This window comes from Salmo salar, chromosome 06, assembly GCF_965601325.2.
Source record: "Salmo salar chromosome 06, fSalSal1, whole genome shotgun sequence".
Taxonomy (NCBI): domain Eukaryota; kingdom Metazoa; phylum Chordata; class Actinopteri; order Salmoniformes; family Salmonidae; genus Salmo; species Salmo salar.
This window is the reverse complement of record NC_138296.1, coordinates 25800185-25821018: the sequence shown is the minus strand read 5'-3', so window position 1 is coordinate 25821018 and position 20834 is coordinate 25800185. Positions and strand designations below refer to the sequence as shown.

Below are 20834 nucleotides of genomic sequence, written 5' to 3'. Positions count from 1 at the left end.
ACAAAAGTGCAATACGAGGGAAGGAGGGAGAAGAGACAAATCATAGGACCACTTGGATTTTGACTTATGCGTTTTACCAGATTTGGGTAAAAATTGCCTTTTTACCACCTATTACATGGCCAACTCTGATGTCTGAAATTATCATGCGCAGGATTTAAATAAATATCATCAAGACTGTTGGGAATTTGAATTAGCAAAATATTACAGAATTTGACATTTTTCACGACATGTCTGCTCTACAATGTGAGTGTTTTCCATCAAATCTATGCCCCTGTCATTCTCTACAAGAGAGCAAACTTGTCCACAGCATGGTATTGATGTGATGCCTCATGATTTCCGTATTCTTTTAATAGGGATACCCACCGTGAGGTGTGAGCACGAGCCGCGAACTGTCAAACGAATGCAACGTAACCCGATTGTTGCCTGGGGTCGAATTTTTGAGACTAATTCCATGCATGAAACACAGGCACAGCAGCTATTCCAAAGATTATGATAACAATGCGCTTGCATTATTTCCCACACTTCAAACAATACGTGGACATATCAGATAAAGGTCAATTTACTAGCCTGGATGATTTATTTAATTGAGGATGGGTGCAACTTCTCTCTACTGTAGTATATTCTGCTGCACAGAGCAGAGCGCTATCTTTTCGCAGTGCTTTGTTATTATTAAATGCTGGGTGGGTGCGTTCATTTATAGGTCAGTGGGTAGTGTGTGTGACGAGATGCCACTAGTGTAACGCGGAAGTTCGTTGAAAGTTGTCGTGTATTTCGTGTACAGTAGACATTCCACAACATTCGGTGTTCAAGTTCCTTTTTTCCGGGAATTGTAAGTGCAGAAACATTAGGACAACAAACTACATGCACGCTCCTCACGGGTAAGGATTTATTGTATTCTTCCGCCACCTACGTTTAATCTACATCGTCATTGAGTTGATGCGTTGACACCTGTGAAGTTGGATAGTCTACTGTTCATGCAATTCATTCATATTGAAAATATCAATGGCAGCGCTGTAGTGGATGCTATACGCAGGTATATGAAGTATATCCACTTTTTCCAAGTGGGAATTGCAAATAGGCTACCAACTTTTAATCCCCACTGATGCATATCAAGTAGCTTAGTCTAGTGGAGGTATACACCGTAGCAATTATGTAGGCTATTATAATAGTGAAATCATGCACAAAGTATACTACATAATCTCAAAGTACGTGAAGTATGTTCGCATGGGCGCAGCACACAGACTAGTTTCAACCGAATACAATCTTTCAGGCAGGGGTGAAAGTACAATTAATTTATTCCCGGTACGGGACCTCCTATTTCCACTTGCAACATATTTCCAGCCTCCAAACAATCAGTGGTGAATGGAAACATACATCTATTACACAAAACACCAACAATTGTAATGACGTGGTAATTGTCTTTAGGCTACACTGTATGCGTCCACTGCTGTCCGCTCGCGTCTCGTGTGTCGGCCACTCCTCTATGCCTTGGCAAAATGTCCGTGTGCTCGTCGAATAGCAACGCATTTTGGAGAGTAGGCTGCTCATTTTCATGCCCCTGACATGCGGTTATGATAAAAAGTGTTGTAATAGCCTACAGTTTCCTTGACATGTTGTTTTAATTATTGTGAAAGGCTCATGTTTTACCGGTACTGGTACGGCGTAACCCCACTATTTATTTTGCCTGGACACGGTACTGGACCGATTTACTTTCAGGCAGCAAGAGCGCGCAGCCGCTTGGAGCAGCTCACAGAAGAACGACATCGGTAGCGGGCCATTTCCTGGTTGCAATTGATTTAATTTTGTTCAGTTAATGTGACAAAACAAGCAAGTATAGTGTACAGCATGGATGAGCAACTTTGATGGGGCTGGAAGCCACAGAAAAACGGACCTCATCAAGAGGGGCCGCAGTGGCTCGTATGGTCTGCTTACCATATCCATATTCCTTAAATTTAAGAACGGGAAATATAGCATAAGTGCACATAGAACAAATCTACCACTTCTTAGACTTGCTTTCGATGAGAATGACAGATCTCTAACACATATTTCTATGTTAATTTGTTGGGTCACCCAAAACATTACATATTGCAGCTTTAATAGAAAATGACTGAAAAGTGAGTCACCCAGTAAAATTCTACTTGAGTAAAAGTTTAAATTTACTTAAGTACAGTGATGGAAAAAGTACTAAACTGTCATACTTAAGTAAAAGTCAATGCTATAGGCCTATATCAAATTCCTTATAGAGCAGTGGTTCCCAAACTTTTTATAGTCCTTTACTCCTTCAAACATTCATCCTCCAGCTGTGTACCCCCTCTAGCACCAGGGTCAGCGCACTCTTAAATGTTGTTTTTTTGCCATCATTGTAAGCCTTCCACACACATACACTATACGATACATGTATTAAACATAAGAATGAGTGTGAGTTTTTGTCACAAACCAGCTCGTGGGAAGTGACAAAGAGCTCTTATAGGACCAGGGTACAAATAATAATATTGTAATAATGAATCATTTTGCTCTTTATTTAGCCATCTTACATATAAATCTTATTTGTTCATCAAAAATGGTGAATAACTCACCACAGATTAATGAGAAAGGTGTGCTTGAAAGGATGCACATAACTCTGCAATGTTGGGTTGTATTGGAGAGTCTCAGTCTTAAATAAGGTGAATGCACCAATTTGTAAGTCGCCCAGGATAAGAGCGTCTGCTAAATGACGTAAATGTAAATCATTTTCCATACACAGTCTGTGCCTGTATTTAGTTTTCATGCTAGTGAGGGCCGAGAATCTACTCTCACATAGGTACACGGTTGCAAAGGGCATCAGTGTCTTAACAGCGTGATTTGCCAAGGCAGGATACTCTGAGCGCAGCCCTATCTAGAAATCTGGCAGTGGCTTCTGATTAAATAACATTTTCACAGAACCGCTCGTTGCAATTTTGATGAGGCTCTCTTGTTCAGATATCAGTAAGTGGACTGGAAGCAGGGCATTAAAGGGATAACTAATCCAGTTGTTTGTGTCGTCCGTTTCGGGAAAGTACCTGCGGAAATGCGAACTCAGCTCACTCAGGTGCTTCGCTGTATCACATTTGACATTGTCCGTAAGCTTGAGTTCATTTTCACACAAAAATCATACAATGATGGAAAGACCTGTGTGTTGTCCTTGTTAATGCAGACAGAAAAGAGCTCCAACTTCTTAATCATAGCCTCAATTTTGTCCTGCACATTGGATATAGTTGCGGAGAGTCCCTGTAATCCTAGATTCAGATCATTCAGGTGAGAAAAAACATCACCCAGATAAGCCAGTCGTGTGAGAAACTCGTCATCGTGCAAGCGGTCAGACAAGTGAAAATTATGGTCAGTAATGAAAACTTTAAGCTCATCTCTCAATTTAAAAAAACGTGATCACCAGCATATGTTGTAAAAGTGTTACATGATCACGGCCCATATTGTTTTATTTGAACTTTATTTAACTAGGCAAGTCAGTTAAGGACAAATTCTTATTTACAATGATGGCATACCGGGGAACAGTGGGTTAACAACATATTTCTATTTTGTCAGCTCGGGGATTTGATCCAGCAACCTGTGGCGCAACGCTCTAACCACTAGGCTACCTGCCGCCCCATAGCTATGCATAATGCAGAAAATACATGAGAGTTCAGGGGCCTTGCTTTAACAAAGTTAACCATTTTCACTGTAGTGTCTAAAACGTCTTTCAAGCTGTCAGGCATTACCTTGGCAGCAACGGCCTCTTGGTGGATGCTGCAGTGTACCCAAGTGGCGTCGGGAGCAACTGCTTGCAAGCGCCTTGCCACTCCAATATGTCTCCCTGTCATGGCTTTTGCATATTTGACTGCCATGTGTGTATTATTAAAAACTTGAACTTGAAAATGGACTTTAAATATTATTTTCTATTTCTCTCTGTCAGCTGAAGCACCATGGTAACAAAAAGACAGGCCCTCAGAGCTGTTGCACTTTGTCTGGTGCTTGTTGCTGCTGTCAAACTTCTGCTTTCGGAATACAGGTGAGACATCCTACCATGGGCACAATCCTCATTCAGTGAGGTGTTGGTAGACTCATATGATATAATATTGTGTTTTTCTTAGCCTCTTGGGACAGCCGTTCGTTCTGGGTGCTGAGATTATTTTATTAAAACTTTCTCAAGCCTTTATTAGTCTTCAGAAGAAAATCAAAAAGTTACTGTTTAAATCTGTCTTGTTCCAGAACTGAAAGGAAACAGAAGTTGGCCATCATGGATCCTGGCTCATTTTGGCACCAGGGACCAAAGGTGAAGGAGGCTGTTACTGTACACAAGTCAGAGGTTATGAACTCCTTTTTTAACTGGGACCAGAAACCAGAGGTTCCAGAGCCTCCAGTAGAAAAAGGAGCAGACACAGCACCTCTGGAAACCAGCAAAGGCCCTGCAAGAATAGTACACCTGGATCTGAAAGGTGCTGCACCCAAAGTCAATTACATGAAGCAGGTGAGAAAAGTTGTTCTCTCCTTGAGGTGGATCCCACAAAAATGTTATTTGCAGGGCCTCACTCTGGATAAGAGTGTCTGCTAAATGACTAAAATGTCAAATGTAAATGTATTCTTTATAAGGTGTATCCCTTTCCTGCAGACATGATGGGTGGAATGTTGTTCATATAATTTAATAATGAATAAACATTATAAAAAATCCAGTGTTTCTATGTCAAACGGCTTTGTTATATTTCAGTCTTCTGTGATGTACGAATATAAAGTGTAAAATTGGGATGCAAACTCCCAAAATGTAATACATTTCAACTCTATATATGACATGGTACAGGTGTCTTATTTTTTAAGTCCGTAACCATGTGTGTGAGGTGTATACTTTTGTTTCAAAGTAGATTTATTTAAGACTACCAAGAAACACTCTGTGTGGCCCTGATTTAGCCCACTGCAGTAAAAGGTTTTAAGATTCATATTTTAATGGAGATACTGGCATATGGGTAGTCTTTTTTATATAGTATAGCTATATAATTGAATTGAAAAAAAATGCAGTATAACAGCTTTATCCACCAGAACCAAAGTCATTGTGACGGTTTCCATTCCAGATCTTCCCGCTCTTCTCCTCTCTGGGTGCTGATGGTGTTCTGCTAGAGTACGAGGACATGTTTCCCTATCATGGAAACCTGACGATTCTCAGGTCACCGTATGCCTACAGGTGAGCACCAGATGGTGATGTCTCAGTCAATTTATGATTGATAGGAAAAAACTAGAGCCTGGAGTTTTCCTTGTCAGATCGCATGTCACGAGAAACTCCTGACCCTGATGATAAAACTAAGTCAGAACTAGGATGGACAGTCCATAGAGACCTGTATTACCATTCTATTGGATTATTAGTGTTCTATTTATATATGTGTCACAGTGATGAACAGTCTGATGTATATCTCTGTGTTCTCTGTTAAACAGTATGGAAGATATAGAGGAGATAAAGAGCCTAGCCAAACTCAACAAGCTGGAACTGATTCCTTTAGTGCAAGTGTTTGGACACCTCGAGGTAAGTCAGGGATACTGTATCAGTGATGTAGTGGGGGAAAAAATAGGTGGTTATGCTGTTCACAGTGAGTAAAGTAATGCTCCCTATACTTTCAATGCATTTTTCCGCAAAAGGTGGGTAAACACCCACGCAAAATAAGAAAGTTGCTTAAACAGCATTTACGTGTGTTTACCCGCCACTGAATACTAAATGCTGCACTATTTAAACACTTGCCCCCAACCCCCCTTCCCCAAAACACGTGTAAACATTGGACCATAAGTTGTGCCTTCCTGTATTATACTTATGGTAAAATGTTTATTCTACTGAGCCATTTACTTTATGTTAATATTCTTGTCTTTTATTATTTCTTATTGTTGTTGCATTGTTAAGAAGGAACCTGCTAGTAAGCATTTCATTGGACGATGTATACCATGTGTATCCCGTACATACGACTAATACAACTTGAAACTTGAAGCACTACAGCACTGGTCTGTATGTATTATACTCATATTGGTTCCTCAGTCTATTATACTTCTGGTAAAATGTTTATTCTACTGAGCCATTTATTTTACGTTCTTATTCTTATTTTATTTATTTTTATTTAAATAGGCATGTCAGTTAATAACACATTCTTATTTACAATGATGGCCTTCCCCTGCCAAACCCGGACGACACTGGGCCAATTGCGCACTGCCCTATGGGATTCCCAATCGCGGCCAGTTATGATACAGCCTGGATTCGAACCAGGGTCTGTAGTGACGCCTCTAGCACTGAGATGCAGTGCCTAAGACCGCTACGCCACTTCCATACTGTTTTATTATTTCTTATTGTTGTTGCATTGTCCAGAAGGAACCTGCTAGTAAGCATTCCATTGGACGATGTATACCAGGTGTATCCCATACATACGACTAATAAAACTTAAACCTGAAGCACTACACAGCTGGTCTGTATCTATTATACTCATATTGGTTCCTCAGTCTTTCCTGAGGCTATAATGACCTTAAATAAGCGGATCACTTGTTTCATCTTCTAACCATACCAGAAAAGCAAGAATAACTATACATTCCTTGAAATGCTCATTTTCAGTCATGACTGCACTGAGACCAGAGCCATGCTAGATATCTATCTAAATATATGGCTCTGAGTGCTACTATTCCATAGTATTGTGTAATGAAATTGAACCACTGTCGCCTGCGGGGTAAAAACTATGCCACAAATCTCCTCTTTAATCTGTCCTCCTCTTATTTCCTCTGGATAGTTTGTGTTGAAACATGAGAGGTATTTCCACCTGAGGGAGGTGAGGGCTTTCCCTAACAGTCTGAACCCCCACCATCCTGGCTCTGTGGCTCTGGTCAAGGACATGGTCTCCCAGGTCATGGACTGTCACCCTGACGCACGCTGGTTCCACATGGGGGCTGATGAGGTTTGTGGGTGGGTGTGGGTGTACATGATTTTGTGTGTGTGTGTACGCCGTGTGTTTGTATGTGTATGAACTAGAACACTACTAATGTATGTAATCCTATCTGTCTGTAGGACGTTTAGTTCAGCAGGATATTGAGATATGCAAATAAAGTGCAAATAGATTTTGATAAGACCAATGAGATAGGCCTACATCTTTCATACCCCCTGGTTTCTATAGTTCCATTCATAGTACAGTGTGTGTGTGTGTGTGTGTGTGTGTGTGTGTGTGTGTGTGTGTGTGTGTGTGTGTGTGTGTGTGTGTGTGTGTGTGTGTGTGTGTGTCTCCATGTTCCTCAGGTGAGGGGTCTGGGAGAGAGCCAGGACTCTAAAAACTGGTTACATAGCAACAAGGGGGACATTGGGAAAATGTTCCTGAACCATGCAGTGTCATTGGCCCGTTTCATCACAGAGAGAAGGTCAGGGGTCAGAGTGATTCTGTGGGACGACATGTTGAGGAAGATCAGCCCTGCCACTATTAAAGGTGTGATGATGAGTTCTCCTAGCAGTCCTATTGTACTGTGAATTGATTAAATGGATGTATGTTTTTCTAATTAGAACTGTCTGACTTCAGGACACACAAGTGCTTCTATGTTATATCTTTATTTTTTTAACTTTATACCATGTTTATTACAATGAATTATGCCATGTGCATTACAATGGAAATTGTTAAACCCCACTAAGTGTCTGACAAGTTGCTCTATAGCTGATTGTTCATCTGTTCATACCCCTAGAGTCAGGCCTGCAGGATCTTGCTTCCCCAACAATATGGAACTATTTGAAGAAAATTGATACAGATGGTATAGGTATGTTTATGTTTTCAGCCATTATTACTTTTTTTGTAATAATATTTTTTTTATTGAAAAATTCCACCCCAGATACAAACATACACATACGAACAACAATTTACGGACGCACACAAACATTGACTACAGTTAATCTGCCCAGATTCGCATGCTCACACCCCCATCCCTAGTGCCTGCATAATCTTTTGCCACATGGCCTTAAATTGTACCAATTTGTTTTTTCGGTCGCCCATGCTATTCAAATAATATATCATGACATTTTCCATTGTGTTAATGATGGTGGATTGATTGATTCCCAAGTTTTTAGTATATGTTTTTCAAGATGAGAAGAGAATTGTCCAGCCCATTGTATCTCACTACACCCCCATATGCCATATGTCTTGAGATATGCAGACAGACGGATTAAAAGTAAGTTTACATTGTAATACTTATAACATGCCAACTTTCTAGCTCCACCAATAACTTTTGGACTGTATAGCATTTCCAGAAAGCATTGATTATTGAGTCATATTTAGTTTTACACTTAAGACATGACTGTCGTTGTGCTGTAGAATTTGTGAATGTTGTCTCTTGTACAGTATAATAAATTGTATACATTAATTTATACTGGACTAAGCATACATTTTCGTTAACTAAATTTGTTAGGTATGCCCCGACATCCCCTCCATAATCAAATGTTATTAGTCACATGTGCCGAATACAACAGGTGAAGACCTTACAGTGAAATGCTTACTTACGAGCCCCTAACCAACAATGCAGTTTAAAAAAATACAGATAAGAAATAAGATAAGAAATAAAAGTAAGAAGTAATTAAAGAGCAGCAGTAAAATAACAATAGCGAGACTATATACAGGGGGGTACCGGTACAGAGTCAATGTGCGGGGGCACCGGTTAGTTGAGGTAATATGTACATGTAGGTAGAGTTACTAAAGTGACTATGCATAGATGATAACAACAGAGAGTAGCAGCGGTGTAAAAGGGGGGGTGGGGCAATGCAAATAGTCTGGGTAGCCATTTGATTAGATGTTCAGGAGTCTTATGGCTTGGGGTAGAAGCTGTTTAGAAGCCTCTTGGACCTAGACTTGGCGCTCCGGTACCGCTTGCCGTGCGGTAGCAGAGAGAATAGTCTATGACTAGGTGGCTGGAGTCTTTGACAATTTTTAGGGCCTTCCTCTGACACCGCCTGGTATAGAGGTCCTGGATGGCAGGAAGCTTGGCCCCAGTGATGTACTGGGCCGTTCGCACTACCCTCTGTAGTGCCTTGCGGTCGGAGGCCGAGCAGTTGCCATACCAGGCAGTGATGCAACCAGTCAGGATGCTCTCGATGGTGCAGCTGTAGAACCTTTTGAGGATCTGAGGACCCATGCCAAATCTTTTCAGTCTCCTGAGGGGGAATAGGTTTTGTCGTGACCTCTTCACGACTGTCTTGGTGTGCTTGGACCGTGTTAGTTTGTTGGTGATGTCGACACCAAGGAACTTGAAGCTCCCAACCTGCTCCACTGCAGCCCCGTCGATGAGAATGGGGGCGTGCTCGGTCCTCTTTTTCCTGTAGTCCACAATGGTCTCCTTTGTCTTGATCACGTTGAGGGAGAGGTTGTTGTCCTGACACCACACGGCCAGGTCTCTGACCTCCTCCCTATAGGCTGTCTCATCGTTGTCAGTGATCAGGCCTACCACTGATTTGTCATCTGCAAACTTAATGATGGTGTTGGAGTCGTGCCTGGCCGTGCAGTCATGAGTGAACAGGGAGCACAGGAGGGGACAGAGCACGCACCCCTGAGGTGCCCATGTGTTGATGATCAGCATGACGGATGTGTTGTTACCTACCCTTATCACCTGGGGGCGGCCCATCAGGAAGTCCAGGATCCAGTTGCAGAGGGAGGTGTTTAGTCCCAGGGTCCTTAGCTTATTGATTAGCTTTGAGGGCACTATGGTGTTAAACGCTGAGCTGTAGTCAATGAATAGCATTCTCACATAGGTGTTCCTTTTGTTCAGGTGGGAAAGGGCAGTGTGGAGTGCAATAGAGGTTGCATCATCTGTAGATCTGTTTGGGTGGTATGCAAATTGGAGTGGGTCTAGGGTTTCATGGATAATGGTGTTGATGTGAGCCATGACCAGCCTTTCAAAGCACTTCATGACTACAGACATGAGTGCTACGGGTCGGTAGTCATTTAGGCAGGTTACCTTAGTGTTTTTGGGCACAGTCACTATGGTGGTCTGCTTAAAACATGTTGGTATTACAGACTCGGCCAGGGAGAGGTTGAAAATGTCAGTGAAGACACCTGTCAGTTGGTCAGCGCATGCTTGCAGTACACGTCCTGGTAATCTGTCTGGCCCTGCGGCCTTGTGAATGTTGACCTGTTTAAAGGTCTTACTCAGATCGGCTGCAGAGAGCGTGATCACCCAGTCTTCCGGAACAGCTGGTGCTCTCATGCATGTTTCAGTGTTATTTGCCATGAAGCAAGCATAGAAGTAATTTAGCTCGCCTGGTAGGCTTGTGTCACTGGGCAGCTCTCGGCTGTGCTTCCCTTTGTAGTCTGTAATGGTTTGCAAGCCCTGCCACATCCGAGGAGCGTCAGAGCCGGTGTAGTACGATTCGATCTTAGTCCTCTCTAGGTAGATAGTGTGGTCTACAGCTTATCATGAGATACTCTACCTCAGGCGAGCAATAGCTCGAGACTTCCTTAAATATTGTTCACCAGCTGTTATTTACAAAAATACCTTACCAGATGCCGCTGTTCTATCCTGCCAATACAGCGTATAACCAGCCAGCTGTATGTTGATAGTGTTGTCGTTCAGCCGTGACTCCGTGAAGCATAAGATATTACAGTTTTAAATGTCAGCTCCTTTTAAGTCTTGGTTCCAACAGTTTAAAAAAAAATCGAAGAGATTGTCAGTTGGATAGGCTCTCTGCAAGCTTTTCTATATCTTACTTATGATATGAACATCCGTTTATGACTCAACCACCGGCCTGAGGAGAGACACATGGAACGAGGGGTTAATGCGGTAATAGGAGGGGAGCTTTAACCTATAACATACCTCGTTCACTCTCCTCAGGACTTTAAACGGCCCCACAAACCGCGGACTCAGCTTCCGGCAGGGCAGGCGGAGGGGCAGGTTTCTGGTTGAGAGCCAGACCCTGTCCCCTGGTGCTAACACCGGGGCCTCACTGCGGCGACGGTCTGCGCCAATTTTCTGGTGCCGCACGGCGCACTGAAGGTGGACATGAGTGGCGTCCCAGGTTTCCTCCGCGCGTTGGAACCAGTCGTCCACCGCAGGAGCCTCGGTCTGACTCTGATGCCAAGGGGCCAGAACTGGCTGATACCCCAACACACACTGAAAGGAAGAGAGGTTAGTGGAGGAGTGGTGGAGCGAGTTCTGAGCCATCTCTGCCCAGGGCACAAACTCCGCTCACTTCCCCGGCCGGTCCTGGCAATAAGACCTCAGAAACCTACCAACATCCTGGTTAACTCTCTCCACCTGCCCGTTACTCTCAGGGTGAAAACCCGAGGTAAGGCTGGCGGAGACCCCCAGACGTTCCATGAACGCCTTCCAGACCCTAGAAGTGAACTGGGGACCCCGATCAGACACTATATCCTCAGGCACCCCTAGTGCCGAAAGACATGTGTAAACAGAGCCTCCGCCGGTTGTAGGGCCGTAGGGAGACCAGGCAAAGGGAGGAGACGACAGGACTTAGAAAAACGATCCACAACGACCAGGATCGTGGTGTTACCTTGTGAAGGTGGAAGATCGGTTATGAAATCCACTGACAAGTGCAACCATGGCCGTTGTGGAACGGGTAAGGGTTGTAACTTACCTCTGGGTAGGTGTCTAGGAGCCTTGCACTGGGCGCACACTGAGCAGGAGGAAACATAAACCCTCACGTCCTTAACTAAGGTGGGCCACCAGTACCTCCCACTAAGACAGCGCATCGTCCGCCCAATCCGAGGATGACCAGAGGAGGGTGACGTGTGAGCCCAGTAGATCAATCGGTCGCGGACAGCAGACGGAGCGTACAGACGCCCAGATGGACACTGAGGGGGAGCGGGCTCTGCACGTGACGCCCGCTCAATGTCCCCGTCCAGCTCCCATACTACCGGTGCCACCAAACACGAGGCTGGGATCATGGGAGTGGGATCCATGGACCACTCCTCTGTGTCATACAGCCGGGACAGTGCATCTGCCGTAATGTTCTGGGAACCTGGTCTGTAAGAGAGGGTTAACTCAAAACGGGTGAAAAACATGGCCCGCCTTGCCTGGCGAGGATTCAGTCTCCTCGCCTCCCGGATGTGCTCCAGATTGCGGTGGTCAGTCCAGATGAGAAAAGGGTGTTTAGCCCCCTCAAGCCAATGTCTCCACACCTTCAAAGCCTTGACGACAGCCAACAACTCCCGGTCCCCCAGATCATAGTTTCGCTCCGCCGGGCTGAGCTTCTTAGAAAAGAAGGCACAGGGGCGGAGCTTAGATGGCGTACCCGAGCTCCGGGAGAGCACAGCTCCTATCCCAGCCTCAGACGCGTCCACCTCCACTATGAATTGCAAAGATGGATCTGGATGAGCCAACACAGGAACCGAGGTAAACAGAGCCTTCAGTTTCCTAAAAGCCCTGTCCGCCCCAGCCGACCACTGCAAACGCACCGGACCTCCCTTCAATAGTGAGGTAATGGGAGCCGCTACCTGACCAAAATCAAATCAAATCACATTTATTTATATAGCCCTTCTTACATCAGCTGATATCTCAAAGTGCTGTACAGAAACCCAGCCTAAAACCCCAAACAGCAAGCAATGCAGGTGTAGAAGCACGGTGGCTAGGAAATACTCCCTAGAAAGGCCAAAACCTAGGAAGAAACATAGAGAGGAACCAGGCTATGAGGGGTGGCCAGTCCTCTTCTGGCTGTGCCGGGTGGAGATTATAACAGCACATGGCCAAGATGTTCAAATGTTCATAAATGACCAGCATGGTCAAATAATAATAATCATAGTAGTTGTCGAGGGTGCAACGAGTCAGAAACTCAAGAGTAAGTGTCAATTGGCTTTTTCATTGCCGATCTTTGAGAGTATCTCTACCACGCCTGCTGTCTCTAGAAAGTTGAAAACAGCAGGTCTGGGACAGGTAGCACGTCCGGTGAACAGGTCAGGTTTCCAGCAGGTCTGGGACAGCAGGTCTGGGACAGGTAGCACGTCCGGTGAACAGGTCAGGGTTCCATAGCCGCAGGCAGAACAGTTGAAACTGGAGCAGCAGCACGGCCAGGTGAACTGGGGACAGCAAGGAGTCATCATGCCAGGTAGTCCTGAGGCATGGTCCTAGGGCTCAGGTCCTCCGAGAGAGAGAAAGAAAGAAAGAAAGAAAGAAAGAAAGAAAGAGAGAAAGAAAGAGAGAGAGAATTAGAGAGAGCATATTTAAATTCACACAGAACACCGGATAAGACAAGAGAAATACTCCAGATGTAACAGACTGACCCTAGCCCCCCGACACATAAACTACTGCAGCATAAATACTGGAGGCTGAGACAGGAGGGGTCAGGAGACACTGTGGCCCCATCCGATGAAACCCCCGGACAGGGCCAAACAGGCAGGATATAACCCCACCCACTTTGCCAAAGCACAGCCCCCACAAAACCCCGGATAAACCTCCGGTAGTAATTGGAAACCCTAAAAATCGCTGCACCTCCTTTACCGTGGTTGGAGTCGGCCAATTACGCACGGCTGCAATGCGGTCACTCTCCATCTCCACTCCTGACGTAGATATGCGATACCCTAAGAAGGAGACGGACTGTTGAAAGAACAGACATTTCTCAGCCTTGACATACAGGTCATGCTCCAACAGGCGACCAAGCACCCTGCGCACCAGGGACACATGCTCAGCGCGTGTAGCGGAGTATATCAGAATGTCATCGATATATACCACTACACCCTGCCCGTGCAGGTCCCTGAAAATCTTGTCTACAAAAGATTGGAAGACTAATGGAGCATTCTTCAACCCGTACGGCATGACGAGGTACTCATAGTGCCCTGAGGTGGTACTAAATGCTGTCTTCCACTCATCACCCTCTCGGATACGCACCAGATTGTACGCACTCCTGAGATCCAGTTTAGTGAAGAAGCGCGCTCCATGCGTTAACTCAATCGTCATGGTGATCAGAGGTAGTGGGTAACTGTATCTCACCGTGATTTTATTTAGACCTCGATAATCAATGCACGGGCGCAGACCTCCATCCTTCTTCACAAAAAAGAAACTCGAGGAGACGGGTGAAATGGAGGACCTAATGTACCCCTGACACAGGGATTCGGAGATATATGTTTCCATAGCCACCTTCTCCACTTGCGACAGGGGATACACGTGACTCTTGGGAAGTGCAGCGTCTACCATGAGATTTATTGCACAATCCCCCTGTCGATGGGGTGGTAATTGAGTCGCCTTCCTTTTACAGAAGGCGAGAGCCAAATCGGCATATTCAGGGGGAATGCGCACGGTGGAGACCTGGTCTGGACTTTCAACCGTAGTAGCACCAACGGAAACCCCTACACACCTACCTGAGCACTCTCGCGACCACCCCGTGAGAGCCCTCTGTGGCCAAGAAAAAGTGGGGTTATGACTAGTTAACCAAGGTAGGCCCAGCACCACAGGATACGCAGGAGTGTCAATAAGGAAAAGACACATTTTTTTCCTCGTGACCCCCCTGCGTCACCATACTCAAAGGAGCTGTGGCCTCCTTGATCAGTCATGACCCTAATGATCGACTATCTAAGGTGTGAACGGGGAATGGCACATCCACGGGTACAATGGGAATCCCTAAACTACGAGCAAGAGCTTGATCAATGAAATTCCCAGCCGCGTCTGAATCTACTAGCGCCTTATGCTGGGAACGCGGGGGGAAAAAATCAGGAAAAGTAACAGACAAATATATGTGTAACAGAGGGCTCTGGATGAGAATGGTGCCTACTCACCTGTGGTGGCGCCAGAGCGCCCTGCTTGTTACCTCGATTCCCAGAGGAACCCACCCGGCACCGACCAGCAGTGTGACCTCTACGGCCACCGATGGTGCACGAGCGGGAACTCCTTCCGGTCTCCCTGTGCACCCTCTCTCCATACTCCCTGGGTATAGGAGAGGTGGTGCGGGAGGATGGAACCACCAGACCCCGATCTGGACGTCCGCGAGCAGCCAGCAGGTTGTCCAGCCGGATGGAAAGATCCAACAGCTGGTCGAAGGTGAGGGTGGTGTCTCTGCAGGCCAGCTCCCGACGGACGTCCTCACGCAGACTGCAGCAGTAATGGTCAATCAGGGCCCTGTGATTCCATCCCGTACCAGCTGCCAGGGTTCTGAATTCCAGGGCGAAATCCTGGACGCTCCTGGTCTCCTGCCTCAGATGGTAGATGGCGCTCACCCACCGCTCTGCCCTCGGGTGGCTGGTCGAACACTGCCCGAAAACGGCGGGTGAACTCCTCATAATGGTCCAACGCCGCATCTCCTTCTCCACACACAGCGCTGGCCCATTCCAGGGCTCTCCCAGTGAGGCACGAGACGAGGGCGAAACTCTTCTCACGGTCAGTGGGAACTGGGTGAACCGTGGCCAGAAAAAGTTCTACTTGGAGTAAGAAACCCCGGCAGTTGGCAGCACTCCCGTCGTAACCCTGAGGCAAGGCTAGACTGATGCCACCGGGTTCCGGTTGGCATGGGGCGCTTCGGATAGACCCCGGTTGGGCTGGTGGAGGCGCTGGATGAATTCCCTGTCTCTCCCATGTGCTCCTCCACCGCTCTGACCGGGGTATCTTCTCCTGCTGACTTCAATATAATGGTCGGGGATTCTGTCATATTCGTGTATGTTGGTGGCAGGGAAGTCAGGCGCAGGAGAAACCAACTTGGTTATTCTGGAGTATTTCATTTAAAAAACAAACTCCACAACCAAAGTACAAAATAACATTGGTAACATAATACCCGCCGCACACCGATACAGAATACACGTAACATAACAAAAACAATCACCGACAAGGACATGAGGGGAAACAGAGGGTTAAATACACAGAATGTAATTAATGGGATTGGAAACAGGTGTGTAGGAAAACAAGACAAGACCAATGGAAAATGAGAAACTGATCAATGATGGCTAGAAGGCCGATGACATCGACCGCCGAACACCACCTGAGCAAGGAGGGGCATCGACTTCGGCAGAAGTCGTGACAACCAAGTCATTTACAGTTTCTATGCCTTTAGTTTTCTATGTGGACCAATTTATTGGTGAATTCTGAAAAGCTATCCAAGGATTGTTCCATAGGGTTGCATTTTATGGGAGTGATATTGGTTCTAATAGAATACGTTTCATTTTCTTCCATATTGTTAAAGTGTTCTTAACTATGAAGTTGTTCATGTTCTTAGCTTTATCCTTTGAAAATAGAAACATGAAAAGATTCTGGGGATGAGCATGTGCATCTTCAATATGTACCCATTGTTCCTCTTTAGTGAGTTCAACTATATGTCACGAGTTAAAGCCTTGGGTAGCAAGTTGATACAATTCCAAGTCTGGAAGGTTAAACCACCCTCCGACTTAAAAAGATGTAAAACTTTTATTTTTATTTTATGAATTTTATTTGTCCATATAAAGTATGTTATGACCGAGTATACTTTTTTAAAGAATGTCTTCGGTAGGGTAATTGGTATTACCGATGAGTCTAGACCATTGTAAAAGTGTTTACACCTTTTGAATAAGAGAGGGAAAATATTATGTTTACCAATACCCCATTTTATTGTTTTGTATTTTGAACAGGAACGTTGATATCTAGATACCATGAGGCCGGATTCAAGGGTGTATGGTTCGCCAGTGCATTTAAAGGGGGCACAGGTATTGACCAGCGATGGACCCCTCTTGACTATCAGCTACAGAACCATCTGTCCTGGATAAAGGTCATGAACTCTATGACCAAATACCCCTCCATAACCCTCCATGGCATCCTGCTAACCGGATGGCAGAGGTAAGACATTGATTAGGGTTGCAACATTTCTGTAACTTTTCCAAAATTCCAAGGTTTTCCAGTAATCCTGGTTGGAGGATTCCGGATTTCATGCGTATTCCCTTCTGATTCCAGGAATCTTTCAATAGGGATTTCTGGAAAACCTGGTTTTGCAACCCTGATACTAATCAACCACAATTGACTCTGATACTGATGTCTTGGTAATGTTCAAAGTGTGTGTACTAAACCAGAGCATGCAGAAGATATACTGTATAAGGCATGATGTTATATAGTTGAACTAGATTACTTGACTCATAACACATTCCGTTGGCCCATTAAACTAAACCAACAGGACGATCCTGTCTTTTACTGTGTGTCTGTGTTTTGAAGTGCTGCACCTCAGTGTTTGAAATATTTTACCCTCCAGGTTTGAGCACCATACAGTGTTGTGTGAACTCCTCCCAGTTGGCATTCCCTCCCTGGCTATGTGTCTACAGAGCTTAAAGCATGGTAAGTGCCTGGGGAACTGTAAAATAGGGACCTTCTCGCAGTCATAAGGACAAAGATTCAGCAGGAGGCAGGCAGGTAGAGGTGCAAATTAGTGTTTTCTATTCTATTTACACAGTGCTGTTGATGAGGGTGATACATTTACAAGTTGATATATTTACAAACGTCTGACTTCAAAATGTCAGTATTCAAAAAGAAAAAGCCTCCTGACAGGCAAAAACTGGCCTAAGCATAAAGGCACAGGTGGTAGATACACGGGCATGAATTTTACACCCGAGCCCTACCCATGCCCGTGACGTTCAGGCCCTACCCTACCCAGGCCTGATTGCTTCTGCCGAATTTAAGGCCCGGCCCTGCCCGAAATCAGAAGTAAGTGAATATCCATTGCAACGGCTCTGTTTTGGCTGCTCTGCTCAATGAAGAGACATGAGACAGCAGTTAGCTGTAAGCTACTTTTCGTCACTCTAACTCTGACAAAACTCAAGGAACATTATTATTTCCTGTGAAATAATCTCTCCTGGCTTATATTTGATGAGGTTGAAGCACTTCTTACACCTTGTTATGATCTTAGTCAGATATGACTGCTGCGCAGCAAAACACATGCAAATGGCTCAGCTTGAAAATGTTAGTGATCAATTTAGTTATACCTGAGTCTTGCCTATACCCTAGCTATTGATGATAAAAACAGGCCCTCTCCGGCCCTAACCCGATGTATAATGTTGGGTCCAGCCAGGCTCGGGTCGGGTCGGGTAGCAGAGCTCCAGCAGGTGGGGTCTGCTAGGCTCAGTTGCAGCCTCCCCAAACAAATCCTCAACCAGAACTCATGAGAACATAACCAAACGGGCACTTAAAGGAATAATCCACTCCAAAACTATATTTATGAATTGCGAAATGCATCATATGATTCAAAACGCATCATCATCATGATGATGTGGCAAGTGACACTGCTTCTTGAAAATCCTATATCTTGAAAACTTGACTGCTGACTAAAAGAAACGTAGGGACTGTATCAACAGTAGACTAATGAAAAAAATACCAAAAGATAGTTGTTGAGTCGATTTCTTTCTTTAACTACAATAAACCACACTTATCCTGGCGCTATGTGAGAGTGGGTGCACTCAAAATGTACAAGACTGAGAAACCAGACAATAAAGCAATTGACAGAAAACTGGTGAATATAATGAAATAAACCAAAGCTTCTTACTCAGAAGTGTTGCGCAGTTTGTGAGCTCTCCAAAGAACGTGTCCACTACAGACATGAGATCGGTAAAGTATTACAGTACACCGGTCTTGTAACTAACATTATGCATGCGTCTGTTGGACAGGTGCATTTGACGAAAAGGCAAAGATGGAGGCTCACCACATACTGGGCTGCAACATCAAGGTGGAGAAAGATATCTGGTTAGTAGTAGTCTCAGTTACTAGTAGAACAGTACTATTCAATCAAATGTGATGACTTTTCTTCAGTAAACTTCAACTGAAATACTGTTTTGTATTATGAGAAAGACCAATTGCAATTTTCTAGAGAAAGGAAAACGTACACCTGAAAATTGGTGAGAAAGGTGGAACTAGGTTATTTCTCTTTTGTGTCAGAGCAAGAGTGTGTGGCTACATTCCTTTCTTAAGTCAACCTGAACTGTACCATGTCACATATGGTTTACTTGAAATGCCTTGCATTGTGAACTTAACAAAACATATGTTGTTTGGTAAAGTGCTTGACCTTTCTCTCCTGTTTGTCTGCCTCTGTAGTGAGGGGAGTGGAGCCTTCTCAGGCTCTCAGATCTACCACATGGTGTTTTACATTCACACAAACCTGCAGAAGGAGGTGGAGGCCCTCATGAAACACTAGTAAGCATCCATCGCTTTCATTTTTATCAGCATAAGTAATTAGATAAGTCATTCAGAAGCAAAGAAAATACCATATATTTTTCTGATGGCAATTTATTGTCTATTCATCTGATGTTTATCTCATACAGCCACATCAAAGGGGGTTTCAGTCGCTACCACAGAAAATACAATTTTGCAAATCCAAGAATTATAGGATTCTTCCAAGGTCGGCTGAAGAAGTAAGTATTGTTTTAAATTTTTTTGGATGGTTAGCCATCACCTTTCTCTTCACCATTAACACCACAGAGACATTATCTGGACGTATGAGAGATATTCAGCCACTTGGAGGACAATGGAATAAAAAGTGCCTCTTCTTCGTTTGTTAAATCCTTGTCTCCTCTTCCAGACTGTTGGATAAGTGGGAGACGTACATAGAGAACTTCCGTATGGAGATGGAGGGTATCTACTTCCCAGACACAGTGGAGGAGTGGATGGAGGAGAATGTCAACGCCAACATGGATCTACTGAGAGAGAATGCCCGGGATGCCGAGCGAATCCTAAAACTGAACGGACAGCCCAAGTCACTGAAGACCTTATAGTGACGGGTCTTGTAAAGTCTCCAGACCTGATGCCATTGGGTTGGAACTTTGCACATAGTACCTGTTGATGGTATGTCTAAAGGAGTTTTTCAAGACCATGCGACTTGACCAGGAAATACTCTGGACCATAGTTATACTGGTGCTAGTTGGAGCCAGTAACTAGGGTCCACAATTTGGCTCTCTGGCTTTACAAGCCATTAACTGTGCGATCGTGCTGAATAGTGACGTGTCACATGGCTCATATTTACATTGCAAATCATGCTGTTTATATATAGTACGGTAGCAGAATCTGCACTGAATCTGTTTCTTTGTATGTTTGTTTTTCTGTTTGTTTATTTGTAGTGGGGAGTTCTGATGAGAATAACATTCTGTTATAACACTGTCTGTATTGCATTATCATTATAAGTTTCCTGTATATGTTTTTTCTAGATCCTCCCTGTTGCCACATAATGATGCAACTAAGGGTTTTTGCCAGTAACCATGGCATAATGTTTTTTACTGCTTGGAGTTTTAGCATGAGGGCCTCGGATGGTCTATGAGTTATGAGCAGATATATGTTAATTACAAGTGTATGCTTGAATATGAACACTACAGAAAGGAACACTGATCCAGTTATGATCAAATTGCACTGTAAGATTTATGCAGTCTATATTATACTGCAATGTTAACATGCCTTTACAGCTTACAGGATGTAGCTCTTTATGTTCTATTGATATGCTGCTGCACAGTCTCAGGTTAAAACATTGTCTGATTGTTGAACATTGTTGAACATTGGTCATTACAAATTAATTGTGCAGTCATTACAAATTGAAGATTGTGTATTTTGCACATATTAGTTGATTATTCTTGTTCGCAAGTTTTACAAGTTATTACACATTTTTATTACAAGTTCTTAACTTGATTATTGTTATTTTATTGTTAATACTGGATATTTTCTTTAAAGAGGAGCTCTGACAGTTCCCTGGATGTGTAGGTTATGGTATTTTGGTCACCTTGGGTTTACTTTATCATAGCCTACCTCAATGCTGACGGTGTACAATACCAATTTAAAAAGTACATTGATTCATAGATTTATATGATTTGATTCTGGTATGTGAATTCTGAGAGCTTAAATAAATGGGGTTCATACGCACATTATTTATTTGTATTTAATCGCTTCGGTAAACGTGGGTACTGTTTAAAAATACCAAG

The 20834-nt window shown here is 44.2% G+C and overlaps 1 protein-coding gene across 2 annotated transcripts; it reads left to right on the top strand.

Annotated features, from left to right (window-relative positions):
* The first annotated feature begins 19 nt into the window (after positions 1-19).
* On the top strand, positions 20-20775 carry LOC106606695 (hexosaminidase D). 2 transcript variants are annotated; one of them, XM_014203047.3, is made up of 14 exons: positions 20-86; positions 3926-4021; positions 4222-4480; positions 5076-5185; positions 5434-5521; positions 6759-6923; positions 7259-7442; positions 7693-7764; positions 16527-16731; positions 17138-17220; positions 18543-18618; positions 18967-19065; positions 19194-19283; positions 19451-20775. In XM_014203047.3, the coding sequence occupies exons 2-14, from the start codon at positions 3936-3938 to the stop codon at positions 19641-19643; spliced, it is 1710 nt and encodes a 569-aa protein (XP_014058522.2). In that variant the 5' UTR covers positions 20-86; positions 3926-3935; the 3' UTR covers positions 19644-20775. The 2 variants fall into 2 exon arrangements, with proteins under 2 accessions (XP_014058522.2, XP_082832521.1); XM_082976395.1 differs by lacking the exon at positions 20-86 and adding an exon at positions 703-878.
* The last annotated feature ends 59 nt before the right edge of the window (positions 20776-20834 follow it).